The 27,513-nt window shown below is 45.0% G+C and overlaps 1 protein-coding gene across 3 annotated transcripts in view; it reads right to left on the minus strand.

The window, feature by feature from the left end:
* Window positions 1-27,513, minus strand: part of L1CAM (L1 cell adhesion molecule) — a 1,396,060-nt gene that overhangs the window by 972,283 nt on the left and 396,264 nt on the right. For all 3 annotated transcript variants that reach the window (XM_073600356.1, XM_073600355.1, XM_073600354.1), the window contains one exon: window positions 26,558-26,748. In XM_073600356.1, coding sequence (XP_073456457.1) covers window positions 26,558-26,748 — 191 coding nt within the window. The remainder of the gene's footprint in view (window positions 1-26,557; window positions 26,749-27,513) is intronic.

Genomic DNA, 27,513 nt, shown 5'->3' on the forward strand with positions numbered 1-27,513 from the left:
AGCATGCAGCCCAGCAGGTCAGGAAAGGGGAGGGGGACAAACAAGAGCCCCCCCCCCGGAACCATACCAGGCCACATGCCCTCAACATGGGGGGGGGCTCTGCCCCCCACCCACCCCAAAGCACCTTGTCTTCATGTTAATGGGGACGAGGACCTCTTCCTGACAACCCTGGGCTGTGGTTGTGGGGGTCTGCGGACAGGAGGCTTATTGGAATTTGGAAGCCCCCTTTAACAAGGGGCACCCAGATCCTGCCCCCTCCCCCATGTGAATGAGTACGGGCTACATTGTACCCCAACTTATTCGCCAAAAAAACAAAAAAAGTGTCAAAAATAAATAAAAACAGTACACAGGTTTTTGACATTTCCTTTATTAAAAAAAGAAAGTCGCTGTAGATCCATTGTCAGTCATGACGCCTGCCGCACTGCCGGGCCCGAGAAATCGGGAGGACAGGTGGATGGCTGACAACCGAAAGCCTGGTCCGCCGTATGACAGTTCTTAAATAGGTAAGGAGCACCACCGGCCCCCTGTGACATCACGACTGGTGCATGTTGTGTCGGTGACGTCACAAGGGGACAGTGCCACTAGATAACGTTGCCAGGTGACTCTGCCCCTTACCAATATAAGAACTGCCAAACAGCGGAGCCTGCAGTAGGTGGTCAGGCTTCGTTGACAGCGAATCGTTTTTTTTTTTCTCCGGGTCCGGCAGTGGCGTCGTCGTCATGATTGACGATGGATCTACATGGGGGGGCATTGTTTTTTGATATTTTTTTAAATAAAGGACTTGTCAAAAACAATCTACTGTTTTTCTTTATTTTTGACACTTTTTTGGTGAATGAGCAGGGGTACAATGTACCCCCATACTCATTCACATAGAGGGGTGGAATCTGGGGCACCCCTTGTTAAAGGGGGCTTCCGGATTCCAATAAGCCCCCGCCCGCAGACCCCCAAAACCACAGCCCAGAGTTGTGGGGAAGAGGCCCTTGTCCCCATAAACCTGGGGACAAGGTGCTTTGGGGGGTGCTTTTCCTGGCCTGCCGGGCTGCATGCTCGAATGAGGGTCCGGTATGGATTTGGGGGGGACCCCACGCCATTTTTAAATTAAATTTTGGCAGTATGGATCGGGTGGGGGGGGAGACCCCACGTTTATTTTTTCTCAGAATTTTCTATTGCCGGAATTGTTTTGTTTACATTTCAGCTGTCAGTGGGGAAGCACGCTGACAGCTGATGATTCATTGGTTGTTAAGGACGTGGCGGCTGGCTTCTGGGCCCGCTGCTTAACAGCCAACTATTCTTCACACAGAATTTGAGATTGGTTGATTATTTTTCGACCGATCCAAATTTGAATCCGAGGGGCCATCCGAAAATTTGGAATTCGTTAGAAAAATAATAGACAAAATTTAACTAAAATGAAACAAAATGAATTCTGAAACTGAACTAAATTAGTAACATAACGAATATATGCAAAACAAAACAAATTTTTACGTTCTGCACATGTCTACTGTTTTTAATTGGTTAGTTCACCTGTAACCTAATAATCACACATTAGAGCAGTATATAGGTGATTGTGGTGACGAGTTTCGAAAGGTAATGACAAAGGCGCTAACATTTGCGTGAAACATGTCTACCTCTTTGTCCCCTGCTCCATCTGTTAACCACCTGTCATGTGAAGCTTCAATAAAAAGGATTTTTCGAAGTTCAGCCGTCTGGAATCATTTGCTTTATGATACACAGCAGGCGAGCTGGGCTAGCACCCGACTAGTGTGTGTGTGGGGATTACCTAGAGACTCACTCATCTGGAGCAGCTTTTGTTCTTTCATTGAGGATCCTGTGAGTACTGAGGCTTCCCGCCCTTCCTGCTAGTGATATGGAGACACAGACAGATGGCCTGGGGGCGGCTCCCACTACCTCGGTCAACTTTGACTCTCTTATGCAGGCCATCGACACCTGCCAGATGGCTCTTACCTCTAAGATCGTCCAGGTGCAGGCCAACATCGGTCTTATCCATCAGGACCTTGATCGTTTCCGAGAACGGGTCGACCGCTGTTTCCCTTACAGGCGGTGAGTGCCTGTTGGGGTGTTCCTTCAATAACTCCCTGGACTCGTGATATACTGTCTCCCTCTTGGGATACACAAGGCCTGGTTGCAGTCAGTCTTAGTTAAGCATGTTTCTGGGCCATTGCCCTGTTTCTTCTTTATTGTTGAACCTTCATCCTCGTTATGGTGAACGTTCAACTATTCATTCTAAGTATTGTTTCATACTACCAAACTCTTTATAGTTCTCAAGTGACATACGATGATAGCAAACTTAATTTGTACCTAGTACCTGTACACCTGTACCTATACTTCCCAAATTCTCACTTCTGCATACTGTGACAAACTGGACTCACCTATTACTCTAACAGAGGCGCAGAAGGCATTGGGGGCACTCTAATTGGGTAAGACTCCTGGTCCTGATGGGATCCCGGTGGAATTTTATAAAAAAATACGTGGAGGATTTACTAGTATACACTTCATGTTGGTGAAATCACTGGCAGAGGAGTTGCTTCCAGATTCCATGAGCGATGCAGTGATTGTTGTGATCTCTAAACATGGAAAAGACCCTACTTTGAGTTCCTCCTACCCCCCATCTCTGTCAGGCCGCAGAAGGACTAGAAATGCTACCCATATCCAGCATGGACGCCTATGGAGATCCTCTGTACGCACTGGTGAACGCATGTGCAATAGCGCACGAATGGCGTGGCAGATGTTGCTGGATTATCGTCAGCTCCCCGGTGTTCCCTGTGCCTCTGTATCCCTGATTCTTGGACTTCCTGTTACTGACCCGGCTTGCCTTGACCCTGCTTCCTGATATCCTAGTTTGACCACTCTGGCTTGTACTCGACTCTGCTCCTGCTTGCTTCCCAGTGTTTGACCCCGGCTTGGCTCATCGACTCCGCTTCTCCTGTCTCCCGTGTATGACCCTGGCTTGTTCCAGTTTCCACTGTCTGACTGATCCACCGTATATGACCTTTGGCCTGGCTCCCAGTTTCCTCTCTACCTAGCACCTCAGCACACCTGCTCTTCAAGTGCTTCCAGTCTGCTACAGTCATCTCGATGGCTCCCTGCCCAGTTCTGGGCTAGTCACACAAGAGACTGCACCTCTCCTCACCGTGACTGACTCCGGCCATCGAAAGTTGGTACGCGTTGACATCCTGTGCTCACCTATGTTCCCAGTCATTCTAGGAATTCCTTGGCTGCAAGCACACAATCCACAAATCAAGTGGCTCAAAAATGAAGCCCAGAGTTGTGGGGAAGAGGCCCTTGTCCCCATAAACCTGGGGACAAGGTGCTTTGGGGGGTGCTTTTCCTGGCCTGCCGGGCTGCATGCTCGAATGAGGGTCCGGTATGGATTTGGGGGGGACCCCACGCCATTTTTAAATTAAATTTTGGCAGTATGGATCGGGTGGGGGGGGAGACCCCACGTTTATTTTTTCTCAGAATTTTCTATTGCCGGAATTGTTTTGTTTACATTTCAGCTGTCAGTGGGGAAGCACGCTGACAGCTGATGATTCATTGGTTGTTAAGGACGTGGCGGCTGGCTTCTGGGCCCGCTGCTTAACAGCCAACTATTCTTCACACAGAATTTGAGATTGGTTGATTATTTTTCGACCGATCCAAATTTGAATCCGAGGGGCCATCCGAAAATTTGGAATTCGTTAGAAAAATAATAGACAAAATTTAACTAAAATGAAACAAAATGAATTCTGAAACTGAACTAAATTAGTAACATAACGAATATATGCAAAACAAAACAAATTTTTACGTTCTGCACATGTCTACTGTTTTTAATTGGTTAGTTCACCTGTAACCTAATAATCACACATTAGAGCAGTATATAGGTGATTGTGGTGACGAGTTTCGAAAGGTAATGACAAAGGCGCTAACATTTGCGTGAAACATGTCTACCTCTTTGTCCCCTGCTCCATCTGTTAACCACCTGTCATGTGAAGCTTCAATAAAAAGGATTTTTCGAAGTTCAGCCGTCTGGAATCATTTGCTTTATGATACACAGCAGGCGAGCTGGGCTAGCACCCGACTAGTGTGTGTGTGGGGATTACCTACAGACTCACTCATCTGGAGCAGCTTTTGTTCTTTCATTGAGGATCCTGTGAGTACTGAGGCTTCCCGCCCTTCCTGCTAGTGATATGGAGACACAGACAGATGGCCTGGGGGCGGCTCCCACTACCTCGGTCAACTTTGACTCTCTTATGCAGGCCATCGACACCTGCCAGATGGCTCTTACCTCTAAGATCGTCCAGGTGCAGGCCAACATCGGTCTTATCCATCAGGACCTTGATCGTTTCCGAGAACGGGTCGACCGCTGTTTCCCTTACAGGCGGTGAGTGCCTGTTGGGGTGTTGCTTCAATAACTCCCTGGACTCGTGATATACTGTCTCCCTCTTGGGATACACAAGGCCTGGTTGCAGTCAGTCTTAGTTAAGCATGTTTCTGGGCCATTGCCCTGTTTCTTCTTTATTGTTGAACCTTCATCCTCGTTATGGTGAACGTTCAACTATTCATTCTAAGTATTGTTTCATACTACCAAACTCTTTATAGTTCTCAAGTGACATACGATGATAGCAAACTTAATTTGTACCTAGTACCTGTACACCTGTACCTATACTTCCCAAATTCTCACTTCTGCATACTGTGACAAACTGGACTCACCTATTACTCTAACAGAGGCGCAGAAGGCATTGGGGGCACTCTAATTGGGTAAGACTCCTGGTCCTGATGGGATCCCGGTGGAATTTTATAAAAAAATACGTGGAGGATTTACTAGTATACACTTCATGTTGGTGAAATCACTGGCAGAGGAGTTGCTTCCAGATTCCATGAGCGATGCAGTGATTGTTGTGATCTCTAAACATGGAAAAGACCCTACTTTGAGTTCCTCCTACCCCCCATCTCTGTCAGGCCGCAGAAGGACTAGAAATGCTACCCATATCCAGCATGGACGCCTATGGAGATCCTCTGTACGCACTGGTGAACGCATGTGCAATAGCGCACGAATGGCGTGGCAGATGTTGCTGGATTATCGTCAGCTCCCCGGTGTTCCCTGTGCCTCTGTATCCCTGATTCTTGGACTTCCTGTTACTGACCCGGCTTGCCTTGACCCTGCTTCCTGATATCCTAGTTTGACCACTCTGGCTTGTACTCGACTCTGCTCCTGCTTGCTTCCCAGTGTTTGACCCCGGCTTGGCTCATCGACTCCGCTTCTCCTGTCTCCCGTGTATGACCCTGGCTTGTTCCAGTTTCCACTGTCTGACTGATCCACCGTATATGACCTTTGGCCTGGCTCCCAGTTTCCTCTCTACCTAGCACCTCAGCACACCTGCTCTTCAAGTGCTTCCAGTCTGCTACAGTCATCTCGATGGCTCCCTGCCCAGTTCTGGGCTAGTCACACAAGAGACTGCACCTCTCCTCACCGTGACTGACTCCGGCCATCGAAAGTTGGTACGCGTTGACATCCTGTGCTCACCTATGTTCCCAGTCATTCTAGGAATTCCTTGGCTGCAAGCACACAATCCACAAATCAAGTGGCTCAAGAATGAAGTCCTCTTTACTTCTTCATACTGCCAAGAGCATTGCTTGACCCCTACTTCCAGAGACCTTGCTAGTTGTTTGACTGTACAATCAGTACCCAGCGGTCAGCGAGCATGTACCATCTGCTTACCAATAATTAATGGATGTTTTTTAATTTCAATAAGTTTTTATTAGAAAATTTTGATAACAGAAAAAATAAAGAAAACAAGGAGATAACAGTCACTATCTCAGGAGTGAATAATGCATTACTAGTTGAATCTTAAGCAATGGTAACTGTTTTAGACATAAATGATATCAAGGGGACATAAAGCATAGATATATGACTTAATCTTTTTATGCTTATCTCAATGGATCACCGCCCTCCTGACACCCCAAGGGGAACAATCTGCGTCTTAGAGGGCAAGGACCCAAAGTTATTGCCCATAACTATGAACATCAGTTTATTCTGTTGGTATTGTCATCATAGGTCAGCATTAACACTTGGAATTATTTGTGTTCATAACAGAGAAAAACTTAATTTTGAACATGAACATAAAGATAACTATGTACAGCTCTTCACCACAGTGTGTATTAGTAAAGCTGGTTTTCTATTGATTTGATGGAAATTCACCATTTGGAAAACTTTGTATACCATTCTGACCATCTATCCCATCGCAGGCTTGCCTCCTTGTGCTTACCTGAGTGGAGGCAAACAGCATCACATATGAGGCGTGTGTGTGGGTTGTTGTTATCACTTCTTGGATCGAGGGAGGTTCCTGGTTTCTCCAATGGCGTACTATCACTAGTCTTGCGCTTAGCAAAATATGGGTGGCTATTGTTCTGAATTCTGCTGGAAATGATTCTATGGTTAATGATAACAGAGCTAGATCTGGCATCAGCATTGTTTTTATCATTAAAATTTGTGTGAGCAGTCTGGATACTGCTGACCAAAATTTGGTTAAGGCCTGGACAAGACCAAAGTGAATGGTAGAATGTGCCAATTTCTCCGCAGTCTCTCCAACAAGTCACAGAGGTACCGTGGGAGAAATGTGCAATTCTATAGGGAGTTAAATACCACCTAAGTAAGAATTTTTGGGTTAGTTCCCATAGGTTTACGCTTTTGGTTGCCGCATATGTGATGCTGAGTGCCTTTTGCCATTGGTCTGGGGTATATCTGGCGTTCAATTCTTTTTCCCAAGCTATTATATTGGCAGTAATAGTAAATATGTCCTTATTGTTAAGGATTGTGTAAAACATAGATATCCCTTTGATCTTAGTAGTAGGGTTGTGGTAAAACTGGGCTATCCTCCAAGGTAGTGTTAGCAGGGCTCAAAATTTCAAGTCCTAAACTACTAGCCAGGCCTCAAGGGTTACTCGCCACCAGTGCCCCACTCAATCCCAACCCTGCCCCGCCCCTAAGCACGCCCTCATAAGTTTCTCATTAAATGACACTTAAATGTTTTATGCAAAAATAAGTTACAAAAATAAATATTAACAACAACTTTATCAGTGCAGCGTCACCTGTGCCCCTCAATGCAGCCTCACCTGTGCTCATCAATGCAGCCTCACCTGTGCCCACCTTTGCAGACACACTGTGCCCACCATTGCAGCCTCACTGTGCTCACCATTGCAGCCACACTGTGCCCACGATTGCAGCCACACTGTGCCCACCATTGCAGCCACACTGTGCTCACCATTGCAGCCACACTGTGCCCATTGCAGCCACACTGTGCCCGTTGCAGCCACACTGTGCCTGTTGCAGCCACACTGTGCCTATTGCAGCCTCACTGTGCCCATTGCAACCACACTGTGCCCATTGCAGCCTCACTGTGCCCACTGCAGCCACATAGTGCCCATATCAGCCTCACTGTGCCCATTGCAGTCTCATTGTGCCCATTGCAGTCTCACTGCGCCCATTGCAGTCCCACTGTGCCCATTGCAGCCTTGCCTGGGCAGAGGAATGCATGGCTGGAGGAAGAGGAGAGCCGTGGGATAGCATGCTGTTACTGGCACTTACATCATAATTGTCTCCGCTCTGCTTGCCTCCTCCTGACCTGCGCCTGTGATAGATAGAACGTATCCCAGCATTGGACCAGCATTCTGTCTATCACAGGTGCAGGTCAGGAGGAGGCGGGGCTGTGTTGAGCAAAGCAGAGACAATTATGATGTAAGCGCTGGTAACAGCGTGCTATCTCGCAGCCCATTGCAGTTTCACTGTGCCAACTGCAGCCTCACTGTGCCCATTGCAGCCTCACTGTGCCCAATGCAACCACACTATGCCCATATCAGCCTCACTGTGCCCATTGCAGCCACACCGTGCCCATTGCAGCCACACCGTGCCCACTGCAACCACACTGTGCCCATTGCAACCAAATGTGCCCATATCAGCCTTACTGTGCCCAGTGCAGTCTCACTGTGCCAATTGCAGCTTCGCATGAGCAGAGGAATGCATGGCTGGAGGAAGAGGAGAGCCGCGGGATAGCACGCTGTTACCGGCGCTTACATCATAATTGTCTCTGCTTTCCTCCTCCTGACCTGCGCCTGTGATAGATAGTATGCATCCCAGCATTGGACCGGCATTCTGTCTATCACAGGTGCAGGTCAGGAGGAGGCGGGGCTGTGTTGAGCAAAGCGGAGACAATTATGATGTAAGCGCCGGTAACAGCACGGGGCAATCGCTGGGAGAATGGCTCCCGATCAACCCCGCTGGCGGTGCTCCCCCCCCCCTCCCAGGCAAGCAGCCCAGCTCGTGAGCCCTCATTTCCCACTTGCAAATGTAGGCGAGTGGAAAATTTGAGGGCTGGTGTTAGTATCACATTTGGGTTGGACTTGATGAAGTGGGTTATTTGCAAATAGGTATATTGTTCAAAATTATCTAGGCCAAATAAAATTTGTAGAGATCTAAAAGTTTTGGGTGTTGGTCCTATCATTAGGTCTTCTATATCTTTTATCCCTTTTTTAACCCATCCATTTATGTTTAAGTTGGGAATGATTATGGGTAAACTTTGTAACGGTAATGGAAATGCTGTTGTTTTGGAGTCCTGAGGAGGGGTAGTTATTAACCACTTAAGGACCGCCTAACGCCGATTTACGTCGGCAAGGCGGCACGGGCAGGCAAAATCACGTACATGTACGTGATTTGCCTCTCGCGGGTGGGGGGTCCGATCGGACCCCCCCCCGGTGCCCGAAGCGGTCCCGTTCTGTTCCCCGGCGATCCGAGATGAGGGGGAGGCCATCCGTTCGTGGCCCCCCCCTCGCGATCGCCGCCGGCCAATGGGAACACTCCTTTGCTGCTGTATGCTAAACAGCAGCAAAGGAAATGATGTCATCTCCCCTCGGCTCGGTATTTTCCGTTCCAGCGCCGAGGGGAGAAGACATCAATGTGAGTGCACAACACACACACACACAGTAGAACATGCCAGGCATACAAAACACCCCGATCCCCCCCCCGATCGCCCCCCGATCCCCCCCCAATCACCCCCCCCCCCCTGTCACAAACTGACACCAGCAGGTTTTTTTTTTTTTTTTTTTTTTTTTTTTCTGATTACTGCATAGTGTCAGTTTGTGACAGTTACAGTGTTGGGACAGTGAGTATCACCCCCCTTTAGGTCTAGGGTACCCCCCTAACCCCCCCTAATAAAGTTTTAACCCCTTGATCACCCCCTGTCACCAGTGTTGCTAAGCGATCATTTTTCTGATCGCTGTATTAGTGTCGCTGGTGACGCTAGTTAGTGAGGTAAATATTTAGGTTCGCCGTCAGCGTTTTATAGTGACAGGGACCCCCATATACTGCCTAATAAATGTTTTAACCCCTTGATTGCCCCCTAGTTAACCCTTTCACCACTGATCACCGTATAACCGTTACGGGTGACGCTGGTTAGTTCGTTTATTTTTTATAGTGTCAGGGCACCCGCCGTTTATTACCTAATAAAGGTTTAGCCCCCTGATCGCCCGGCGGTGATATGCGTCGCCCCAGGCAGCGTCAGATTAGCGCCAGTACCACTAACACCCACGCACGCAGCATGCGCCTCCCTTAGTGGTATAGTATCTGATCGGATCAATATCTGATCTGATCAGATCTATACTAGCGTCCCCAGCAGTTTAGGGTTCCCAAAAACACAGTGTTAGCGGGATCAGCCCAGATACCCGCTAGCACCTGCGTTTTGCCCCTCCGCCCAGCCCACCCAAGTGCAGTATCGATCGATCACTGTCACTTACAAAACACTAAACGCATAACTGCAGCGTTCACAGAGTCAGGCCTGATCCCTGCGATCGCTAACAGTTTTTTTGGTAGCATTTTGGTGAACTGGCAAGCAAGCACCAGGCAGCGTCAGGTTAGCGCCAGTACCGCTAACACCCACGCACGCACCGTACACCTCCCTTAGTGGTATAGTATCTGATCGGATCAATATCTGATCCGATCAGATCTATACTAGCGTCCCCAGCAGTTTAGGGTTCCCAAAAACGCAGTGTTAGCGGGATCAGCCCAGATACCTGCTAGCACCTGCGTTGTGCCCCTCCGCCCGGCCCAGCCCATCCCACCCAAGTGCAGTATCGATCGATCACTGACACTTACAAGGCACTAAACGCATAACTGCAGCGTTCGCAGAGTCAGGCCTGATCCCTGCGATCGCTAACAGTTTTTTTGGTAGCATTTTGGTGAACTAGCAAGCACCGGCCCCAGGCAGCGTCAGGTTAGCGCCAGTACCACTAACACCCACGCACGCAGCATACGCCTCCTTTAGTGGTATAGTATCTGAACGGATCAATATCTGATCCGATCAGATCAGATCTATACTAGCGTCCCCAGCAGTTTAGGGTTCCCAAAAACGCAGTGTTAGCGGGATCAACCCAGATACCTGCTAGCACCTGCGTTTTGCCCCTCCGCCCGGCCCAGTCCAGCCCACCCAAGTGCAGTATCGATCGATCACTGTCACTTACAAAACACTAAACGCATAACTGCAGCGTTTGCAGAGTCAGGCCTGATCCCTGCGATCGCTAACAGTTTTTTTGGAAGCTTTTTATTGAACTGGCAAGCACCAGCGGCCTAGTACACCCCGGTCGTAGTCAAACCAGCACTGCAGTAACACTTGGTGACGTGGCGAGTCCCATAAGTGCAGTTCAAGCTGGTGAGGTGACAAGCACAAGTAGTGTCCCGCTGCCACCAAAAAGACAAACACAGGCCCGTCGTGCCCATAGTGCCCTTCCTGCTGCATTCGCCAATCCTAATTGGGAACCCACCACTTCTGCAGCGCCCGTACTTCCCCCATTCACATCCCCCAACGAAATGCAGTCGGCTGCATGAGAGGCATTTTTATGTGCTCCCGAGTACCCCTACCCAACGAACCCCCCCCAAAAAGATGTTGTGTCTGCAGCAAACGCGGATATAGGCGTGACACCCGCTATTATTGTCCCTTCTGTCCTGACAATCCTGGTCTTTGCATTGGTGAATGTTTTGAACGCTACCATACACTAGTTGAGTATTAGCGTAGGGTACAGCATTGCACAGACTAGGCACACTTTCACAGGGTCTCCCAAGATGCCATCGCATTTTGAGAGACCCGAACCTGGAACCGGTTACAGTTATAAAAGTTAGTTACAAAAAAAGTGTAAAAAAAAAAAAAATATATATAAAATAAAAAAAAATAGTTGTCGTTTTATTGTTCTCTCTCTCTATTCTCTCTCTCTATTGTTCTGCTCTTTTTTTACTGTATTCTATTCTGCAGTGTTTTATTGTTATTGTTATTGTTATTGTTATTATGTTTTATCATGTTTGTTTTTCAGGTATGTAATTATTTATACTTTATTGTTTACTGTGCTTTATTGTTAACCATTTTTTTGTCTTCAGGTACGCCATTCACAACTTTGAGTGGTTATACCAGAATGATGCCTGCAGGTTTAGGTATCATCTTGGTATCATTCTTTTCAGCCAGCGGTCGGCTTTCATGTAAAAGCAATCCTAGCGGCTAATTAGCCTCTAGACTGCCTTTACAACCCGTGGGAGGGAATGCCCCCCCCCCCCCACCGTCTTCCGTGTTTTTCTCTGGCTCTCCTGTCTCAACAGGGAACCTGAGAATGCAGCCGGTGATTCAGCCAGCTGACCATAGAGCTGATCAGAGACAAGAGTGGCTCCAAACATCTCTATGGCCTAAGAAACCGGAAGCTACGAGCATTTTATGACTTAGATTTCGCCGGATGTAAATAGCGCCATTGGGAAATTGGGGAAGCATTTTATCACACCGATCTTGGTGTGGTCAGATGCTTTGAGGGCAGAGGAGAGATCTAGGGTCTAATAGACCCCAATTTTTTCAAAAAAGAGTACCTGTCACTACCTATTGCTATCATAGGGGATATTTACATTCCCCGAGATAACAATAAAAATGATTTAAAAAAAAAAAAAATGAAAGGAACAGTTTAAAAATAAGATAAAAAAGCAAAAAAATAATAAAGAAAAAAAAAAAAAAAAAAAAAAGCACCCCTGTCGCCCCCTGCTCTTGCGCTAAGGCGAACGCAAGCGGCGGTCTGTCGTCAAACGTAAACAGCAATTGCACCATGCATGTGAGGTATCGCCGCGAAGGTCAGATCGAGGGCAGTAATTTTTGCAGTAGACCTCCTCTGTAGATCTAAAGTGGTAACCTGTAAAGGCTTTTAAAGGCTTTTAAAAATGTATTTATTTTGTTGCCACTGCACGTTTGTGCGCAATTGTAAAGCATGTCATGTTTGGTATCCATGTACTCGGTCTAAGATCATCTTTTTTATTTCATCAAACATTTGGGCAATATAGTGTGTTTTAGTGCATTAAAATTTAAAAAAGTGTGTTTTTTCCCCAAAAAATGCGTTTGAAAAATCGCTGCGCAAATACTGTGTGAAAAAAAAAAATGAAACACCCACCATTTTAATCTGTAGGGCATTTGCTTTAAAAAAATATATAATGTTTGGGGGTTCAAAGTAATTTTCTTGCAAAAAAAAAAAAACTTTTTCATGTAAAAAATAAGTGTCAGAAAGGGCTTTGTCTTCAAGTGGTTAGAAGAGTGGGTGATGTGTGACATAAGCTTCTAAATGTTGTGCATAAAATGCCAGGACAGTTCAAAACCCCCCCAAATGACCCCATTTTGGAAAGTAGACACCCCAAGCTATTTGCTGAGAGGCATGTCGAGTCCATGGAATATTTTATATTGCGACACAAGTTGCGGGAAAGAGACAAATTTTTTTTTTTTTTTTTTTTTTTTTGCACAAAGTTGTCACTAAATGATATATTGCTCAAACATGCCATGGGAATATGTGAAATTACACCCCAAAATACATTCTGCTGCTTCTCCTGAGTACGGGGATACCATATGTGTGAGACTTTTTGGGAGCCTAGCCGTGTACGGGACCCCGAAAACCAAGCACCGCCTTCAGGCTTTCTAAGGGGCGTGAATTTTTGATTTCACTCTTCACTGCCTATCACAGTTTCGGAGGCCATGGAATGCCCAGGTGGCACAAAACCCCCCCAAATGACCCCATTTTGGAAAGTAGACACCCCAAGCTATTTGCTGAGAGGTATAGTGAGTATTTTGCAGACCTCACTTTTTGTCACAAAGTTTTGAAATTTGAAAAAAGAAAAAAAAAAAAAGTTTTTTCTTGTCTTTCTTCATTTTCAAAAACAAATGAGAGCTGCAAAATACTCACCATGCCTCTCAGCAAATAGCTTGGGGTGTCTACTTTCCAAAATGGGGTCATTTGGGGGGGGTTTGTGCCACCTGGGCATTCCATGGCCTCCGAAACGGTGTTAGGCAGTGAAGAGTAAAATCAAAAATTCACGCCCTTAAAAACGCTGAAGGCGGTGATTGGTTTTCGGGGCCCCGTACGCGGCTAGGCTCCCAAAAAGTCCCACACATGTGGTATCCCCATACTCAGGAGAAGCAGCTAAATGTATTTTGGGGTGCAATTCCACATAGGCCCATGGCCTGTGTGAGCAATATATCATTTAGTGACAACTTTGTGCAAAAAAAAAAAAAAAAAAAAAAAAAGTGTCACTTTCCCGCAACTTGTGTCAAAATATAAAATATTCCATGGACTCAATATGCCTCTCAGCAAATAGCTTGGGGTGTCTACTTTCCAAAATGGGGTCATTTGGGGGGGGGTTGTGCCACCTGGGCATTCCATGGCCTCCGAAACTGTGATAGGCAGTGAAGAGTGAAATCAAAAAGTTACACCCTTAGAAATCCTGAAGGCGGTGATTGGTTTTCGGGGTCCCATACGCGGCTAGGCTCCCAAAAAGTCCCACACATGTGGTATCCCCGTACTCAGGAGAAGTAGCTGAATATATTTTGGGGTGCAATTCCACATAGGCCCATGGCCTGTGTGAGCAATATATCATTTAGTGACAACTTTTTGTAAATATTTTTTTTTTTTTTTTTTTTTGTCATTATTCAATCACTTGGGACAAAAAAAATAAATATTCAATGGGTTCAACATGCCTCTCAGCAATTTCCTTGGGGTGTCTACTTTCCAAAATGGGGTCATTTGGGGGGGTTTTGTACTGCCCTGCCATTTTAGCACCTCAAGAAATGACATAGGCAGTCATAAACTAAAAGCTGTGTAAATTCCAGAAAATGTACCCTAGTTTGTAGACGCTATAACTTTTGCGCAAACCAATAAATATACGCTTATTGACATTTTTTTTACCAAAGACATGTGGCCGAATACATTTTGGCCTAAATGTATGACTAAAATTGAGTTTATTGGATTTTTTTTATAACAAAAAGTAGAAAATATCATTTTTTTTCAAAATTTTCGGTCTTTTTCCGTTTATAGCGCAAAAAATAAAAACTGCAGAAGTGATCAAATACCATCAAAAGAAAGCTCTATTTGTGGGAAGAAAAGGACGCAAATTTCGTTTGGGTACAGCATTGCATAACCGCGCAATTAGCAGTTAAAGCGACGCAGTGCCAAATTGGAAAAAGACCTCTGGTCCTTAGGCAGCATAATGGTCCGGGGCTCAAGTGGTTAACATGTTCCAAGCCTGTAAAGAGGCTAGTATGGTAGGAGATAGCGAATATTCATTTGGTTTCTTATATTGGCTAGTAAATAGGAGATAGTATAAATTATTACCTTGTGTTTGGGAGCGTTCTAGTTCCTTCCATCTAGTATCTTTGGACTGGGGGAACCAAGTTTTTAGTTGAGCTAATATTGAGGCTGTATAGTAGTCTCTGAGTAGCACCATTGCTACTCCTCCTGCCTTCCTGGTTGAAACCAGTTTGGAGACAGCAAATCTAGATTTTTTTCCTTGCCATAGATATTTATTAATTAGTGTTTGGGCTGATGTAAAAAAGGTGTTGGGTATAGGAATAGGGAGTGTACGGAACAAATATATATAGATTGGGGAAGGAGGATCATTTTAAAGGCTGCTAGGCGACCAGACCAGGAGAGTTCTCCTTTAGATAGGTCTTGGAGTTTCGCTTATAATTTATCTAGAAATTTGGCGTAGTTGGCCTTGTAGAGGTCTTCTGTTTTGGGTGTTAGGGTGATGCCTAGATATTTGATACCTCCACTATCCCATGTGTATGGGTAGAGTTCTATGAGCTTTTTTTTGTATATTTGAGGGGACATTTATTCCTAGGATGTAGGATTTGGACTCGTTTACTGTTGTAGTAGGAGAGATGAATAAACAGTTTCAGAGCTTGGTGTACTGAAGCCAGGGATTTTTCCACATCTGTAAGCATTAAGATGACATCATCTGCAAGCAAACTGATGGTATGTGATGAGTTGTGGGTCGGAAAACCAGTAATGCAAGGGTGTTTGCGAATGTGACTCGCCAGAGGTTCCATCAGTAGGTTGAATTAATAATGGTGACAATGGGCACCTCTGGCGAGTCCCATTCGTGATATTGAATGGAGTTGAGAGAGCTCCGGAGGTGTATACCTGGGCTGAGGGACATGTGTACAGGGCCATAATTAATGAGAAGATTGGGCCTGAGAAGCCAAAAGCCTTCAGAACCTTGGCCAAATATCCCCAGTGTATGCCGTCAAACGCCTTCTCCGCATCCAATGCTAGAAGCAGAGAAGGCGACCCCCACAATTTTGCCAGGTGGATAACGTTTATCAGGTGTCTGGTGGCATCTGAGGTCTGTCGTCCTCTGGTGAAACCAGATTGATCTAGATGGATAATTTCAGGAAGAAAATCCAGCAATTGTAAGGCTATAAGTTTTGCATATAATTTTAGGTCTTTATTAAGAAGTGAAAAAGGCCTAAAGTTTTGCGGGTAGATGGATCTTTCCCTGGCTTGGGTATTATTATGAGAGCCTTGAGCATTTCTGCAGGGAAAGAGGAAGAGGCAGAGACAGCATTGTATATGCGGACTGAGTAGGGTGTCAGTATTGTTTTGAAGGTTTTATAATATTCCCCTGTGTATCCCTCTGGGCCAGGGGACTTGTTGAGTGATAGTGAGTCAATCGCTTTAATTATTTCTGCAGATTCAAAAGGGTAAGTTTAATCTTTGTAACTGTTCTGTTAGTTGGGGTAGGAACAATTTAGCTAAGAAGTTTGTTATTGTTACAGAATTAGGTTGGTGGGTTTGTGGGTCTTTCGCTAGGTTGTAGAGAGACTCATAATAATGGCTAAAAGCATCTGCTATGTCTTTTGGGTGGTGTTGCTTAACATTTGTGTGGGGATACATTATAAATTTAATTTTTGTTTTGTATCTACAGCCTCGGATTCGTTGGGCCAGAATTTTCCCTGCCCTGTTGCCACTAGTGAAATGATTCATTTTCAATCATCTGGAGAACCTTTCAAAGCTCTCCAGAAGATGTAGTCTGAGATCATATCGGAGCTGCGTCAATCTCTGAGATGCGGATGATGTGGGGTTTAGTTTGTTTTGAGTTTCTAGTTTGTGGATCTCCTCAGTGAGTTTGTTTAGCTCCTCTGCCTCTTTACTCAGCCCCTAACTTTATAAAAATGCCCCTCATGAACGCCTTATGGGCGTTCCATAATACAAAGTAATCATTGACAGATGTCTCATTATCAATAAAGTATTGCTTTAAGTGCTTTTCCAGTGATTTTTTGGTATCCTCCCTTTGTAGAATGATTGGATTCGCTCTCCATATTGGTGAGGCCACAGAGGATAAGGAGTCTGTAATTGTTAGTGTCACTGAAGCATGGACCAACCATGTGATTGTGTTGATTGTAGTTTTGGTTGTCTTCATCAGAAGACCTTGATCTACCAGAAAAAGATCTATGCTGGAATAGGATCTGTGTGGTGAGGAAAAAAAGGTATAGTCTTTTTTCGCTGGCATGAAAGCAGCGCCATGCATCAAAAAGACCATTTTGGTGAATTAGATGAAGAAGTGGAGATCCTACTCATGAGGGTGATGTGGTGGAGTCCATGGATTTGTCTGGGACGAGGTTAAAGTCCCCACAAATCAATAGGTGTCCCTTTTGGTGATTGTGTAGTTTCCGCAGTAGCTTATTCAGGAAGCAAGTCTGACGTGAGCTTGGGGTATAAATGTTAACAATTGTGTACGTGGTAGAGTTGATGTCACATATCAAAATTAGGTTTCTTCCTCAGGGGTCCTTGATTTCTTGGTTGAGTTGGAATGATACTGTATCTCTCACTGCCGTAAGAACTCCCCGTTTCTTGGAATCTGCGATGGCAGTAAAAATGTAGGGAAAGTTTTTGTTGGAACATTTGGGTTGTGCTGTGTTACAGAAATGCATTTCCTGTGCACACAGGACATCTCTCTTAAATTGTAGGGCTTCATTTAACATTGATTTCCTCTTGGCTGGATGATTGAGGTCTTTCACGTTTATAGATAGGAATGTCACCCCCATGTGGATGAATGTAGAATTGTTGGCTGATATGTCTTTCTGCTGAAATGCTGTTTGTATGACAAGGGTTCCCTACAGTGGTCAAAGTTGGAATTGCTCTGATCATGTAGGGATTGTGTGGGAGAATATAATAAAGTACTCACATTTTGTTGCTCGGGTTTTGTTGTACCCTGTCGTTGGAGAGTCCTTTCTGTATTTGTATAGTGGATCTTGGTGGTGCTTGGGTGAAATTTACAGCTGGTTAGTGTATCTCACAAGGTATGTTGTCCGCTGTACTTAGAAAGCCTTGGCAACTTGGCAATAAATGACTGTGGTGAAGAGGAAGGGAAAATAACAAAAAACAGAAGCAGAAAAAAGTCAATGCAAACAACTTGTGTCCAGATATCTGGAAACTTTTAACCATGCTGGACATGTCATCCAGATCTATATAGGCTATTGTGTTCTTGGATGCAGCAAATGCTGCTCAGATTTAAAGGGGTAAATTCGTGTTCGAGAGAGTCTCCTGTCTCCACTGGGACTTTTATCACTTTCACTGCTTAGCAGGCGCAGGCGTGTTTTTTGGAATTTTTGGCAGTGACCATTCTCCATTCTGGATCCACTGCTGGGACATTTCTAGGGTGGTTTTGGTTGCTGACAAGCTCAGGAATGATATGACATTCTTTTAGTAGGGAAAGTCCCTTTTCCAAGGAGTCTACTATGTGAGTATTCCCATCTTTGGTAATGGTAAGTTTTGTCGGGTAGCCCCACCTGTAGTTTCGTTTGTGGTTCCGAAGTGCTTTCGTGATGGTGGCGAGGCTCTTTCTTTTCTGGAGAGTATATTGGGATAAAGCTGCATAGAACTGTAGATTTTGGTGTTGAGGTGGTATGTTGTCTCTGGCGCGCATTGCAGCCATCAATTTTTCTTTAGCATGGTAAAAATGTAGGCGTAAAATCACATATCTTGGTGTGTGGTCAGGTAGGTAGGCTGGTTTGGGCAGGCGATGTATTCTATTTATGGTGACATCAAGCTCAGTTAGCTCAAGGAGGATTTCTTTGAAAAGGGCTGTAGCATAGTGTCGTAAGCCTCCCTGCTGTATAGACTCAGGGATACTTCTGATTTTCATATCGTTCCTCCTACTTCTGTCCTCCATATCTGCCATTTTTGATTTTATACACTCCATCTCATCCTCTTTCCCAACATGGGCGTCAATCAGGTAATTTATTGTGGATACAAACTCCCCCATTTTAGTTTCAATGTGGTCTACTCAATAGAAAAATATTGAAAATATTCAACCGACTGGATATCTGTGAAACTTTTGCATACATGACATCATGTCAGCCTGAAGTGTACTCCGCAACAACATGTCCTTTAATACAGTGTCTATAACAGGCTGATTCATGGTGGGGAACTCTTCAAACTTGTCAGGGAGCTCCCTGGTATCCTCCCCAGAATCAATGTCCGGCTCAGCCATCAGGCTGCATCCAGAGCCATCCATCCTAAATTCGACCTTAGCAGGGCTGGCTGATTGAGGTGTATTAGGGTAGGATCGGGGGGTCCCGGGGGAGCCACTATTTTTGCTGCTAGAGGCTGATTTGGGCGAAAGGGAGTGATTGCTACAGGCTGGGGTAGAGGATGAGCCGTCGCCATCTTGCCTACCTCCATGCTGCCGCTGTGTGAAATACACGGTCAGTTTTTGTGGCTCTGTGCTCCTTTCTTTTCCTCAGTATCGCCATCAAGGTGCCCGGGTGTAGTTCGCCCAGGTGGGGTGTTTCAAAAGTCTCCTGGTAAGCCATTTAGTGCCGCTGTGTGTCCCTGTGTACCGGAGTTCCTCTCTCACGCCGCCATTCCAGTCTGCGGCTAGCCACGCCCCCCATTAATAGATGTTTTTGACAAGAAGAAGGCTGATGCCCTTCTTCCTCGCCAGCCATATAATTACCCAATTGAGCTGCTTCCAGAACTTGAAACTTTACAGCAATACATGAATGAAAACCTGGAAAAGGGGTTCATCCATCCATCCTCCTCTCCTGCGGGTGCTGGCATATTTTTTGTGGAGAAAAAAGGATAAAACATTAAGACCTTGTGTGGATTACAGAAAATTGAATAAAATCACCATCAAGAATCGCTGCCCACTCCCTCTTATCCCAGAGTTGTTTTAAAGGTTCCGTACTGCTCAAGTCTTCTCTAAATTAGATTTGCTGGGTGCCTACAATCTCATTTGCATTCGTGAGGTAGATGAGTGGAAGACTGCATTCAGAACATGATTTGGGCACTTTGTATACCTGGTGATGCCATTCAGGCTCTGTAATGTCCCAGCTACGTTCCAGCACTTTGTGAATGACATTTTTCGGGAATATCTAGATAACTTTGTCATTGTGTACCTTGACAATATCCTTGTTTTTTCAGCTACTGTGGAGATCCACAAGAATACATATGAAGAAATTACTGTCTACTTTAAGGAAGCACGGATTGTATATAAAAGCTGAAAAATGCAACTTTGAGAAGGTGTCAATTCAGTTTGTGTGACCTAATATTTCCACGGAGGGGATTGCCATGGATCCACAAAAGGTGAACGCCATACTAGAATGGACGGCTCCATCAGATAAAAAGTGTGTTCAAAGATTTAGGCTTTGCAAATTTTGTGAAGAGCTTTTCTGCCATTATTGCACCCATCACCCAAAGTAACCCGCCAGCATTCCCGAAAAGGCCTCCCTTCAGTGCACAGAACCAGAAGTATCATCCCTAAGAAACCACAAGGGGTTCCTGTGGCACCAGGACAAAAGTTTTGTTCCTCAGCCAGCCAGATTACAGGCCCTGAAAATGTTCCATGACCATCAACTTGCTGGGGTTTCAACATTTTGGGGTTCAGAGGACAATTGATCTTATTCAGCGATACCTATGGTGGCCTTTCCTTAAAACCAGACTGTAGGAAGTATGTGAACTCTTGTATAACATGCCAACGCAACAAGGGTCCCAACACCAAATCTTGGGGTCTGTTAAGGCCACTACCAGTCCCAGAGCAAACATGGAAAATTATCTCTAGGGACTTTATAGTAGACCTGCCCCCATCAGTGAGATTCACGACCATCTTGGTGGTAGTGGATCATTTCTCCAAAATGGCACACTTTTTGCCCATGATAGGCAAATCTTCAGCTATAGACAAAAATATTTATCAAAGAAATAGTCAGACTGCATGGGCTACCTGATAATTTGTCTCTGATAGAGGGGTACAGTTCACTTCTGGATTTTGAAAGAATCTCTGCAAGGTTCTGGCAATCCACAGAGTAATGGTCAAACAGAGCAGACAAAGCAAACTTTAGAGCAATACCTACGGTGCTTCTGTTCTTTCTCCCAAGATGACTGGATCGCTTTACTTCCATGTGCTGAATTCGCATATAATAACTAGGGATGAGCTTGTTGTTTCTTGTTGAAGGTAAGTTCAATTCGAACATCGGGTGTTCGCCAAACAGCGAACATTAAGGTGCGTCCGTGGGTAATTTGAGCGCCACGGAACAGCCCATAAAACACTGCAAGATCACAGTGCATTGCTGTATGATGATTGGCCAAAGCATGCAGGTCAGGTACAATCACAATGCGCTCTGCTGAGAAAGCCATAATTGGCCAAAGGCAGGGTGCCTTTGGTCAATCATGGCTCAGGGGGACTAAGTCCATGCGCCACACTATATAAGGCTGTTTACCGAGCGGCCGCGTGTAGTGTTGTTAGCGTGGACGGAGAGATAGCTTGGGTAAGATTGAGCAGGCAGGTTATTTAGTTAGTGGCAGTGTATTTGATATATATATATATATATATATACACTCTGCATTCAGTGTAGCCTATATATACAGTGCATTTGGTGGTGTACAGTATACAATACACTTGAGACGGTGTATAAATCTATCTATCTATATATCTATAGATAGTGAGTACACCCCTCATATTTTTGTAAATATTTTATTATATCTTTTCATGTGACACTGAAGAAATTACACTTTGCTACAATGAAAGAAAGAACATAAAGAGGATATTGGACTTTCAAGGTGCAAAAATACACAAAACGACAGTATGTAAAAAGAAAATATATACAATTTTTAATTTTTAATAAAAGAATTACATCAATAAACACAGTACATTCAGTATACTCAAAGCCAAGGATGAATGCAATACATCCCTATAAATGACAGTGGTCTACTGCAATCATTCAAGTTTTTGAAAATTTTCTCTTTATGTTCTTTCTTTCATCTAAAAACGGGATCCTGGTGCCATATCTTTGTTAACTTTAGCATTGATCGCTCACCACACAACTTACCATACTTTGCTACAATGTAAAGTAGTGAGTGTACAGCTTGCATAACAGTGTAAACGTGCTGTCCCCTCAAAATAACTCAACACACAGCCATTAATGTCTAAACTGCTGGCAACAAAAGTGAGCACACACCTAAGTGAAAATGTCCAAATTGGGCCCAATTTGCATTTTCCCTCCCCATTGTCATGTGACTCATTAGTGTTACAAGGTATCAGGTGTGAATGGGGAGCAGGTGTGTTAAATTTGGTGTTATTGTTCTCACGATCTCATACTGGTCACTGGAAGTTCAACATCGCACCTCATGGCAAAGAACTTTGTAAGGATCGGAAAAAAAGAATTGTGGCTCTACATAAAGATGGCCTAGGCTATAAGAAGATTGCTAAGACCCTGAAACTGAGCTGCAGTACGGTGGCCAAGACCATACAGTGGTTTAGCAGAACAGGTTCCACTCAGAACAGGCCTCAGAACCATGGTCAACCAAAGAAGTTGAGTGCACGTGCTCAGCGTCATATCCAGAGGTTGTCTTTGGAAAATAGATGTATGAGTGCTGCCAGCATTGCTGCAGAGGTTGAAGGGGTGGGGGGTCAGCCTGCTAGTGCTCAGACCATACGCTGCACACTGCATCAAATTGGTCTGCAAGGCTGTCGTCCCAGAAAGCCTGCAAACAGTTTGCTGAAGACAAGCAGACTAAGGACATTGATTACTGGAACCATGTCCTGTGGTTTGATGAGACCAAGATAGACGTATTTGGTTCAGATGGTGTCATGGGTGTGTGGCGGCAACCAGGTGAGGAGTACAAGGACAAGTGTGTCTTGCCTACAGCCAAGCATGGTGGTGGGAGTGTCATGGTCTGGGGCTGCATGACTGCTGCTGGCACTCTGAAGCTACAGTTCATTGAGGAAACCATGAATGTCAACATGTACTGTGACATAATATAAAATACAGTGAAATTCTGCCCTATTTCCACTATCTCAGTGCTAAGTATCAAGTATCTGGAATGATATAAAGTGACAGATAAACTGAAATATGTATCAACCTTATTAATAAAAACATGTACTGTGACATACTGAAGCAGAGCATGATCCCCTCCCTTCGGAGACTGGGCCGCAGGGCAGTATTCCAACATGAAAACGACCCCAAACACACCTCCAAGACGACCACTGCCTTGCTAAAGAAGCTGAGGGTAAAGGTGATGGACTGGCCAAGCATGTCTCCAGACCTAAAGCCTCTTGAGCATCTCTGAGGCATCCTCAAACAAAAGGTGGAGGAGCGCAAGGTCTCTAACATCCACCAGCTCCATGATGTCGTCATGGAGGAGTGGAAGAGGACTCCAGTGGCAACCTGTGAAGCTCTGATGAACATGAGGAAAATAATGGTGGCCACACAAAATGTTGACACTTTGGGCCCAATTTGGACATTTTCACCTAGGAGTATACTCACTTTTGTTGCCAGCGGTTTAGACATTAATGGCTGTGAGTTGAGTTATTGTGAGGGGACATTATACAAGCTGTACACACACTACTTTTTTTTTTTTTTTTTTTTTTTTTAACAGAAGATTTTTATTAAACAAATCAGCATTACAAAACAAAAGAAATTTAGTATAACCATTGTGGTGATAACAATGATATTAAGATCTATCTTCAGACGATAGCCACTATTTATCAAATGTTCCAGATATGTACATGTCAGAAATTTCACTTAACAGTACTCCTACGGCATAACATTCTTATAAACCCTTAAACAATTTGAAGTAGGTAGCCAATATTCAATCAAGCCTAATGGGAGCGGCGAGGGGGGGGGAGGGGAGGGGGAAGGGATGGGATGGGAAGGAGGGAGATGAAGGGGGATGGACATAAGAAGAGTAGACCTGAGATGTAGGATGTCCTCTACTGTATTTCACATCTTAGTTATGGGGTAGGGGGTTCAGGATTTCCAGAGGCGTCCACCCAGGAGGACCAAATTTTATCGAACTTTCCCGGGCATTGTCTACTTTCATACGTCAGTCTATATAGGGGGAGTACTCTATTCACCGACCCTCTCCACGAGGCAAGGGTAGGAGGCTCTGCCAATTTCCATCTCAACAAAATTTCTCGCCTAGCGTAGTACAATGTAAAGATTAGACACAGTTTACTATACCTATCACCCTCAACATCCTCCAGATGACTAAGCAACATTATTTGGGGACCCACCGGTAGGTTTGAGCCCGTGACTTCACTCAGTGTGGAGGCAACTGCCGACCAAAAGGGTCGGATTTTGGGACAAGACCAGACCATGTGCCAGAACGTGCCCACCTCCTGCCTGCATCTCTGACAGTTGGGATCTCTGTCATGGTAAATGCGCGCCAGTCTGTGCGGGGTGAAATATGCTCTGTGTAGGAACTTAAATTGTATGAACCTGTCTTTTGCAGTGATCATAGAGGGAATGTAGGAAATTAGACACTCCTTCCATTCCTCCTCGTCCAAAGAGGGAATATCAACCCTCCACTTTTCCCAGATTTTAGTTAATTTGGCGTCATACTCAACTGTGAGATATAGATATAGAGTTGAGAGAGGCTTCTCCATCACACTGGAAGTCAGGAGCCGTTCAATAGAATCTGGCTCCAGGATGAGGGGGGCTGAGAACTGAGCTTCAAAGGCATGTTTCAACTGCCAGTATCTAAATTGGAAGGAGGGCGGGATAACGAAGGATTGCCTCAGGGCTTGGAAAGTCATAAGCCTACCATCCTTAACCAAATGTTTTAATGTGAGGATTCCCTTCTTTGCCCAGAGAGAGGGGTCCGGTATACTGTAAAAGTGGGGGAGCATAGGGATACCCCATAGGGGCATGTGAGGTGAAATGTCATTGGGCCTCCGGTATATTTTCCTAGCGTCCTGCCAGACCCTCACAGTGGTTCGCATCAGAGTCGTCATGGATGAATTGGCCCTGAGACCGCGAAATGGGAGATTGCTCAGGGCAGCAAAGGAGCCCAGAATAGCCGCCTCTAGAGTGACCGCCGGATTCTGTGTGGGCTGGGAGAACCACCACCGAATCGTGACCAGAACAGCTGCCCAGAAGTAGATTTGAAAATTCGGCAGCGCCAGACCCCCCCCTGAAAGTGGGAGATATAGGATCTGCTTGGCCACCCTGGGTGGTCTCCCAGCCCAGACGAATTGTATCAGCAGACCCTCCAGCCTGCGGAATAAGGTCCTAGGGATGTGTATGGGTGTGTTACGGAAAAAGTAGAGAAACTTGGGAAGGTAAATCATTTTTAGTAAGTTGACTCTGCCAACAGGGGTCAGTGGAAGGGAATGCCAAGCAGCACACCTAGCCGTAAGTTGCGTCATGAGTGGTCGGAGATTGTTGTCCATGTAGTCCTGGACCTTAGCGCTAATTTTAATCCCCAAATATTTAAAATCTTCTACCCATTTGAGCTGCGGGTGTGGTACTTTAGGGGTCGAGGGGTGGAGCGGGAAGAGGACCGACTTGTCCCAATTAATACGAATCCCCGAATAGCCACCAAATTGGTTAATTAGATCCAGGGCAGTCTGCAATGAGGACGAGGCGTCCGCTAAATAGAGCAGAGCATCATCCGCCAGTTCAGAAATTACCAGCCAAACTTCGATCACTGTGTGGCCCGTCCCTGTTCTACAAAAGTCAATCATTTGCCTGAATCTGTTAAAAAGCCCACTGGCTGAAAAAAAACAAAAAACTGCTCGTCTATGGCCAGCTTAAACTATAACTAAAAGGAAAACTTTTTTTTAAACTTTGGAAAGAGTGCACAGGGATTAGAATGCCTGTCAGTTTTTATTGCTGTCCGTGCCCCTGTTAAGGAGATTTACCCTATTTGTACTGTTTACCACTATCATTGAAAGTGCAAGTAAAGAAAAATCCCAAATTTTAGGTTGTCCTCAGAAATCTTCCAGTGGGGAAACAAGTTCTGGTGACTTTGGGGTCCCCAAGGAACTTCCTTAACCAAGTCCCGTCTGTGCTATAGCCAAAAGACGGCTGCAGCGCGGACCTAATTTGCCGGGAGGGCATCCATAGATGTCCTCCCGTGCTCGAGCAGCCTGCACGCCCCCTGAAAGGCACGTGCGGCGCGCTCTGTGATTAGCAAGTCTATGAGACTCGGCTGATCACAGATCAGAGTAAGGGGTCGATCTCGACCCCTTAACACTTGATCAGCTGTCAGCCAATAACAGCTGATCATGTGATGTAAACAGAGCCGGTAATCGGCTATTTTTTCTCCTTACGCTGGTAGCTTGAGAAAAAAAAAAAGCTGATCACTGGCGGCTGTGAGAGGGACATCAGTCCTGATTGTTGAGAGCCTCTGCAGGGGCTTCTGTGCTCACCCATGCCACCTACCAGCCACCAGCGCTACCGACCAATGCCCACAGTACCACCCATCAGTGCCCACAGTGTCACCTATCAGTGCCCACAGTGTCACCTATCAGTGCCCACAGTGCCACCTATAAATGTCACCAATCATTGCCTCATCACCAGTGCTGCCCATCAATACCACCTACCAGTGCCCATCAGTGCCACCTATCAGTGCCACCCATCAGGGGCCATCAGTGCTGTCTTATCAGTGCCCATCAGTGCTGTCTTATCAGTGCCTATCAGTGTCGCCTTATCTGTGCCTATCAGTGTCGCCTTATCTGTGCCTATCAGTGTCGCCTTATCTGTGCCCATCAGTGCAGCCTCATCAGCGAATATCAATGAAGGAGAAAAATTACTCGTTTGCAAAATTTTATAACAAACTATGAAACATCACACCCTGACACTTTAAGAGCTACATTCCCCAGCCTGACCAACCAGTAATATTTTACTGGTTTAGACTGGTTTTATCAGTTTAGACACTGATAAACTGTACAAACCATATGTAAATTCAGTATTCAGCTCATAGTAAAAGTTTATGGTAAACATACCTTCTGTGATCACATGGACCTCATTTGACACAGCTGTGCCCAGCTTATTTCTGGCAGAGCAACGGTATTTTCCCTGGAAGTCCTTCATATTTCCATTGGAGTTGGAAATTATTAAAGTTCCAGAATCTTTTTTCTGTGTGACTCTTGTGTCATTTGGTTCAAACGGTACCCCATCCTTTTCCCAACTATACCTAAAAAGGAAAGGATGATAATAATAGGAATCCATTATGAATGATGTAATAATGACATCTTTTATATTATTTAAATAACTAAATAGGCTTAATGACTTCATTATTAACTAGAAAATTCATTTCCTGGAGAAAATGAGTGGGAATGCTGAATAGCTGAATTGCTAAAGCTAACTGGATGAATAGCTTAAATCTGTAAGAAAAAGTTGAAGAAGTGAGAATAGTTGGAAAAGTAGGAATGGTTTTAAAATAAACATGAATTTCATTAAAAAAAAGTTTAACTTTTAAAATTAATTTTTCAAAGTCAGAAATACTCCCTATTTGCATGTCACCCCAATTAACAATGAGCCTTAAATCAGCCTTTCCTTTCACCTGGGCCACGTCGGCTATTCGATACCTAGGTATACAACTCACAGATAATTTTAACAGCCTATATACCGCAAATTACCTCCCACTGATAACTACCATTAAGAAAGACCTAATCCCAATGGACACAGACGGCCTTCACATGGCTGGGAAGGGTGAACATAATAAAAATGAATATTTTACCACGCATACTGTTCTTTTTACAGATGCTACCAATTTGATTACCCCGATCTTTTTTTGATAAAATATCTAGCATACTGTCCGAATTCATATGGAATGCGCGCAAACCTAGGATAGCTCTACGAGTCCTACGACGCTCGAAACAAAACGGAGGCCTAGGCCTTCCAGACGTCAGAAGATACTACTGGGCTATAGCGATACAGAGGATGCTCAACTGGCTTT

This window comes from Aquarana catesbeiana, linkage group LG09 (assembly GCF_042186555.1).
Source record: "Aquarana catesbeiana isolate 2022-GZ linkage group LG09, ASM4218655v1, whole genome shotgun sequence".
Classification (NCBI taxonomy): Eukaryota; Metazoa; Chordata; class Amphibia; order Anura; family Ranidae; genus Aquarana; species Aquarana catesbeiana.